Source organism: Aethalodelphis obliquidens, unplaced genomic scaffold (assembly GCF_003676395.1).
Source record: "Aethalodelphis obliquidens isolate GAN/ISIS:26980383/991018 unplaced genomic scaffold, ASM367639v1 scaffold69, whole genome shotgun sequence".
NCBI lineage: Eukaryota > Metazoa > Chordata > Mammalia > Artiodactyla > Delphinidae > Aethalodelphis > Aethalodelphis obliquidens.
Window position 1 is genome coordinate 9,636,414 of NW_020838013.1, and position 6,465 is coordinate 9,642,878.

Genomic DNA, 6,465 nt, shown 5'->3' on the forward strand with positions numbered 1-6,465 from the left:
CTCGCACAGGGGTACAGGGAGTGGCCTTCGTCCTCCAGCCCCGCCCTGCCGCAGAGCCCTGGCAAGGCCTGGCTTCCTGGTTCCGTCTCCCCTCTGCTGACGACGTCCCCACAGGGGACGGCACGCCAGCCCTTCCAGGAGTCTGAGCCTGAAAGGGCAAAATGTGGGAGACACGCAGGGAGGGGAGCAGCTGAGGTGGGAGTTCTCTGCTTCTGAAATCAACGTGATTGGGAGCATTGATGCCCTCAAGAATGCAGTTGGGGGCCTCGAGTCCCAGGCTGCTCGGTGGCCACCTTGGGTGTGGTATGCCCCGTGGCCAAAGCAATGGGGATGACAAGGGCCTGGTCCAGACTCTCGGGCAGGCTGTGAACTGGGAGGACAACAGGTATCTTGCTGCCTGGGTCTGCAAGGGAGGGGCTGAGGTTCCCAAAGACAGCAGGTGTGGCCATCGCGGCCTCCCCGAGCCCATGTGGGCGGGAGAGGGTGGAGCCCTGATGAGCGCACAGGAGAGTAAGCAGGGGGACGCCCCCACTGGCCTTCAGGGCTAGAGGCGCACGCTGGTCCTGAGCTAAAGAAGTTGGCGGAGCAGAGAGCTCTCTGCTCCCACTGGCCCCCTAAGGGTAAGACTGACGAGGCTGACACCACCAGTCCCCCTCACTGAGGCCAGCCCCGGGGAGGCCCAGGCTGGGGGAGCGCAGCTCCAGGGCTGCTGTGTGGGGCCTGCAGCGGGCACGCGGCCTGTGCCCTGAGGGATGAAGGGAGAACCCTGGAGGAGACAGGTGGCTGCAGCCAGGAGCAGTTCAGAGAGGTAGAGAAGCTTCTTTATTTAAAAATACCGTGAAGAGAGACTATCCAGATGCTCAAACACAACGTTACTCGAGACTTAGAAAATGTGAAATTGAGACCAAGGAAAGTCACTAGGAAACATCGGCGCAGACCCCTTCCAGGAGCACTTGCAGAGGGCCTGGGAGCCGGACAGCACCCCTATGGGGGCCTCTCCAGCTCTCCTCCCCCGCTCTGCGCTGGAGCTTCCAGGTCACCTTCGCCTTTCTCCAGAGCCCCCAAGGGAAAGGAAACCCCCCAGCCCCGAGTTGCCTGGCCCTCGGCAGGTGCCTCCTGTGCGCGGCAGAGCGCACCACCTGCCCGGGGCTTGGCCCGCAGAGCAGGACCCCTGGTCCCTGTGCCACCCCGAAGCTGCAGGGAGAGCAGAGACGGCCGATCCTGGCCTGAGAGGGAGATGCCACGGACACCGCGAGGGCACTGGCCTGGCTGCCTGCCTTCCAAAGGCCTCGTTCCCCTCTGCACCCCGGATGTCGGTGGCTGCTGAAGCCAGACCCCCACCAGCCCGAGATGTCCCCGCGATTCCCCGCAGACCGGCGGGGACAGCCCCACCCCTGCTTCCGCCACACCCAGCCCCTGCCCAGCACCTTGTTCTGCCCTGGTTCCCGACCCCACCTCCGCCTCACAGACCCTCCACACCATCTGACCCTCTAACAAACACTGAGGCAGGTCAGCACGAAGATGTCCTTCCCGCTCAGCAACTGTCAGTGGGGGAGGTGACGGCTGGGGCACAGTCTGGCTCTGAGGAAGGTCTCCTGCCCAGGGCTGTCCCGCGGGCCGGGCACCGCCCACCTAGCCCTCGAAGCCGGCGATGGCCACCGCCTGCAGGACGGCCTCCAGGCCGTGGAGCGCCAGGAGCACGGCGCTGAGGGCCGAGTCTGCCCACAGCACCAGGGTCTGCCAGAGCAGGAAGTAGACGGACAGCAGGGCACCGCCCACCGTGAGGACCAGGCTGGCGGCCAGCGGTACCTCGGCTTCCATCAGGTTGCCCTTGGTGCCTGGAAAGCAGAACAGACGTGCTGGGTGAGCGCCGGGCTTTGGGACGCACGGGCCCGGGAGCGCTGACCCCCTCAAGAGTGGCCGTGAGACCCGTGCCAGCTTTGACCACCATGTGATGCTTGAGGACTTGAGTGAAAGCTCCCACTGTGACCACTGCAGGGGACTCTTCAAAGTGTCGGAAAGCAAACGCAAAAAGGGGCATGTCTTCCTTAGTGAGGAAGAAAGCCAACCGAGGCTGTGATGTTCTACTCTTGGTCTTTGGGTCAGTTGTGTGGGTGGGAGAGGGAATTTGGTTTTCTAAAGACAATTCCAACTGTATTCTGACACCTTTTCCTAATTCCACATTGACTGTGGAAGATTGAAGATTTTGTTTAAAATTTCCAAAAATAGTTCACTTTGGGCTAAGGTCGTTGTGGAAAATTTCACGCACATTTACAAAAAACAAAGCAACTGCACGTTTTACAAACAAATGGGTCAGCATGGAAGACGCTGATCTCCAGCTGTCCCGGCCACGGGTGCCCAGGGTGCCCGTGGAGCGTGAGGGACTTGCGGATGCCCAGCGACTCTAGTGCCGTTTGCCACCCTCCCATGGGCACGGGCTTGTCTGTGTCGGGGGTCTGCGTGTGCAGGGGCCCGGGATGTGCCGGCTGTTTTATCAGCCATTCCAGAGGCAAGAGCGTTTCTCAGACGCGTCAGCGGAACACACAGCGTGATCCCGTTTAGAAGAGATGTGCTCACGTCTGTGTGCCTGTGGCTGGGAATGGGGAGACGTGGGCCCTGATGGTGAGCTGTGGAGGGAGCGGGGGAGCTCTCTCGGGGCTCCTATACTGTCTCAGCTTCAGGACGTGAGGGGAGTCGGCCGAGCAAGATTCTGGCTGGGGGCGTCCAGGAGCCGCACTGGGGAGGCGACGGAGCCTTCACCCTCCAGGCCCTGCTGCCCTGGTGGGGTCCTGACAGAACTTTCCAGATCCTTCTCCTCCTGACCACTGAGGCCAACGGAAGGGGAGGAAGGGGGTGGGGGTGAGTGTTTTAGGGCCCCGGGGTTGATGACTGAGCTGGGTTCTAACCTCGGTGCTGTTTGTTACCCAGCAGCTTGTGCACAACATGCTTCCAAACAGGAAGCATCCCCACCAAGGACGTGGCCAATATTCTTCGTCTTGTGGACAAAGCTTCTGGACAAATTAATACTTAATGACACTGTAAGGCGAGGCCTGCAAAACCATGCGTAAGCAGTTTAAATCAAAAGTGTCTCTAAGAACCACGTTACAAAATGATCAACATGTAAAGGTTCGCACATAAACCTAGCAACAATCTCAAGTACTATGTGGTTTTCAGTCAACTCACCGAAGTATAACCGAATTGCTTCCAGAATCCCCATCAGAAAGAGCAGAGTCAGGTCGAGGACCAGGTAACTGTGAGGGTAAGTGAAAACCTGGACTGGAGAAAAACAGGCAACAAAGCTGAGCCCCTGTTGCAGGACGCAGGGTACCCACACCTTTGAGCTGCCTTTTCGCACGAGACTTACTTTTATACACGGCCAGCAGGAGCGTAGCTAGGAAATAAAGGGCATAGTACATTCCACTCAGATAGAGCAGCATCTGAAGAGGGAGCGATGAGAGCTGGCCAGCGGTTAAGGACTCTCAGGCCCAGCAAATGACCCTGCCCGAGGGCACCCACCTGGGGAGAGTGGACAGAAGGGGCTGCTCCGCCACCTGTCCAGAGGCCCTGCAAACACGTGGGTCCAGCCCAGGCACCTGCGGGTGGCCACGAAGACGTGGCCGACAGCCCCCTGCCTGGCTTCCTTTGACACCCCTCCTGGTGCCACCGCACCTGGCAGGGCTCCTGTGGGCTCCGGGGTGGGGCTGGGGCTCCCCCCCAGGGGACATCCTAGCCTAGAGCAAGAGGACCGGGCACATCCTTGGTGACTGCAGGCAGGACGGCCTCGGCACCCCGGGCTTCCTCAGGTGGCATCACCCTGACCTAGGTCCCAGTTATAACATTTAGAGCAAAAAGTGACCTTTTTCACTTTCTTCAAAGAAAATGTCTTTCTCTTTTTTGGGGGGCAGTTTAATACCCACTAGCAACTTTCCTGAGCTCTGAACACTTCGTATTTGTTTACGCTAAAACAAGTCTGTAAGTTTTCCAAGTGAGGGGTTTTCGCGCTCCTGCCCCCCTGGGCCCGGAGGGAGTCAGGCAGCCACCCCTCGGTGAGGGGCTGGGCAGGAGGCACCAGCGGAGGAGGTTGTATCAACTCTCTCCACCTGTTAGTGGACGCCCTTCCCACTCAGTGGAATGACTACTCAGAACTTATAGGGAAGGTGGGGCTGGGGGCTGGGGGCTTAAAGCAGCAAAAGGCAGGGGCCAAGAGCCGACTTCAGGCGCCTGGGAGGCCTGAGTCTTGGGCTGACGGAGGGCCACAGGGATGTGGCAGCGGGACAGCCGACTTCAGGGGCCTGGGAGGCCTGAGTCTTGGGCTGACGGAGGGCCACAGGGATGCAGCAGCGGGATACCACCGTGGAGGAAGCTGTCCCTGGAAGAGAAGGTACAGTCAGAGAGGTCCCAAGTCCTACCAGGATGCTCCAGCGGCCTGTTCTCCTGTTGCCGCGGATTTATGGCCCGCAGCTAGGTTCCTTTCCAGCACCTCTGCACCCACTGTCCCTCCAGGGAGGATCTGACCATCTGCTTTTCTGAACCTGAGGCTGGGAGTCAGGGCGCACCCACAGGCGAAGCCCAGATCCACACCTGAGGCCAGATGCCAGGAGAGAAACCAGACACACAGCTTTTCTCATCTCGTATCTGCCACACGTACATAGATGAAAACGTTTTTTGATTCAGGTTACAAGTCTCTGTCATGGATAACAGATGCTTGCTTTCCTCTGGAATTCTATTCATGGCCCCAAATATCCGTCCCCGAATAAGAATCTCCTAAGCCAGCCATCTAGTCCCTTTCCAACCCTCTCCCGCCACACAGCAGTTACACATTCTGCCCGCGTCTTCAGATGACAGTGTACGGTGACGCGCCAGTAACGACTCCGAATTTGCCAGCAGCGAGTAGGACGCTGCTCTCTCCTACTCCATTTCCTCCTTAGTCCCCAGGGGGCAAGAGAGAAACTCCCAGCCTGGGTGAGCCTTTGCTTCCTTGGCAGATTCGAGGTCCTCTGGGAGTCTCACTTAGGTGGGGGTCTTACCTGGGTCAGCACAGGACACGGGTGACGGAGAGGCAGCACGTGCTGAGCACGGGGAGCCTCAGAGGGTGCCGAGCACAGATCATTAATAAACCTTCATCGCGATATGGGAAGGGTGCTCTCTAAACCCGATCCCTTCTTTTCCCAGGCCCAAGCTAAACTAGGCTGCCTCGATACCTGTCATTATTGGAGTGGATTTCACGTTGATCGGGATTTTGCTCCCTTCTGACCCTTCTCTTGACAGTTCGCTTCAGAACTTCAGATCTACTTGCCAGCTGCCCATTGTTATGCTTGAGATGGTGGGGCTCAGGGAAAAAATGCTGTTGAAAAACCTTCAGCGCCACGGGATTTAAATAATTGACATGAAGGGTAGCTACAATTAGATATGCTGCGCTAACGATTTCAGACCTACAGAAAGAGGCTCATTCTGACTAAAGATAACCGTGGCTTTTAGAACTTCGCATTTTTTGTCAGTGATTCACTGTAATAACAATGTGGCCGTCAGAAGTTAAATGTGAAAGCAAAGAGAAAGAATGTTTTTCCTTGGGTGATATACGAGGGGTGTGAAGCGGACAGCTCTGGTGTAAACGTAATTTTCCACCAAATGAAAACGCGCGAACCTCAGTACCCGTGGCCTTGCACAAAGGTCTGGCGCTTGGGAACCCCGGTGCCGGGAAACTCTGTCTGAAGCTCAGACCACAGAGTCTGCTTCTTTGTCAGCTGCCCAGCTCACCGCTCCCGTCTAGTCCCAGCCTCTCCTCGCACGAGTAATTTCGGAGCCTGACAGCTGAGATGTGGAAATTGGCCTTTTCCATCCGGCCGAGTGAGCGCCCGGGGCCGCCCGCGTACCTCGCTCTGGTTCCACGAGCTGTGCGGTGCGGGCTCTTACAGACCCAGCGGTCAGGACTTCGAAGGGGCTGCCGACCGGCCGGCCCCCCGCCGCCCCGCGCAGGGCGCCACCGAGACAGGACGAGCCCGTGAGCCGGCAATCCCGGCGAGAATCCAAAACTTCGCTCCAGAAGCCGGTCCCACTGGGCCCGCAGGCGGGGCCCACTCCAAACCGGGGTGTCCCCTTCCTGCCGGCCCCGGACGAGCCCGTCCCGCTCGCTGCCGGCCCACTGGGTCGGGGGGCGCCGACCGTCCCCTCGGGGGGGCCGTGACCTCACCGCCGTGGCTCCACTGCCCCGCGCGTTCACGGGAAGCGGCGGCGCGGACCCGGGACGGGTTCTCCGGGCCAGGATCTCACCTTGTGGACACATGAAGTCCACCGGTTAACGACGCCGGCGAGCTGCACCCGCAGCTCGCCCTTCCCCGCAACAGGAGGAACCGAACCAACCGAATCCATCTCCCGGGGCGACCTCCGAGAACCCCCTAGGCCTCCGCGACACCGCACCCAGCCCCTCACCTCGCCGCGAGGCCGCCATCTTGCCGCGGCCCGCCC

General features: G+C 59.4%; 1 protein-coding gene across 3 annotated transcripts; it reads right to left on the reverse strand.

The window, feature by feature from the left end:
- Positions 1–799: 799 nt before the first annotated feature.
- On the reverse strand, positions 800–6,420 carry TMEM80 (transmembrane protein 80). Of its 3 annotated transcripts, XM_027090816.1 has the most exons (5): positions 6,271–6,420; positions 4,350–4,369; positions 3,365–3,458; positions 3,184–3,276; positions 800–1,838 (listed from the first exon to the last, which is right to left on the reverse strand). In XM_027090816.1, the coding sequence occupies exons 1-5, from the start codon at positions 6,281–6,283 to the stop codon at positions 1,633–1,635; spliced, it is 426 nt and encodes a 141-aa protein (XP_026946617.1). In that variant the 5' UTR covers positions 6,284–6,420; the 3' UTR covers positions 800–1,632. The 3 variants fall into 3 exon arrangements, with proteins under 3 accessions (XP_026946617.1, XP_026946618.1, XP_026946619.1); XM_027090817.1 differs by lacking the exon at positions 6,271–6,420 and adding an exon at positions 5,645–5,991 and having other exon boundaries at positions 3,365–4,369; XM_027090818.1 differs by lacking the exon at positions 6,271–6,420 and adding an exon at positions 5,874–5,967 and having other exon boundaries at positions 3,365–4,369.
- Positions 6,421–6,465: the final 45 nt, after the last annotated feature.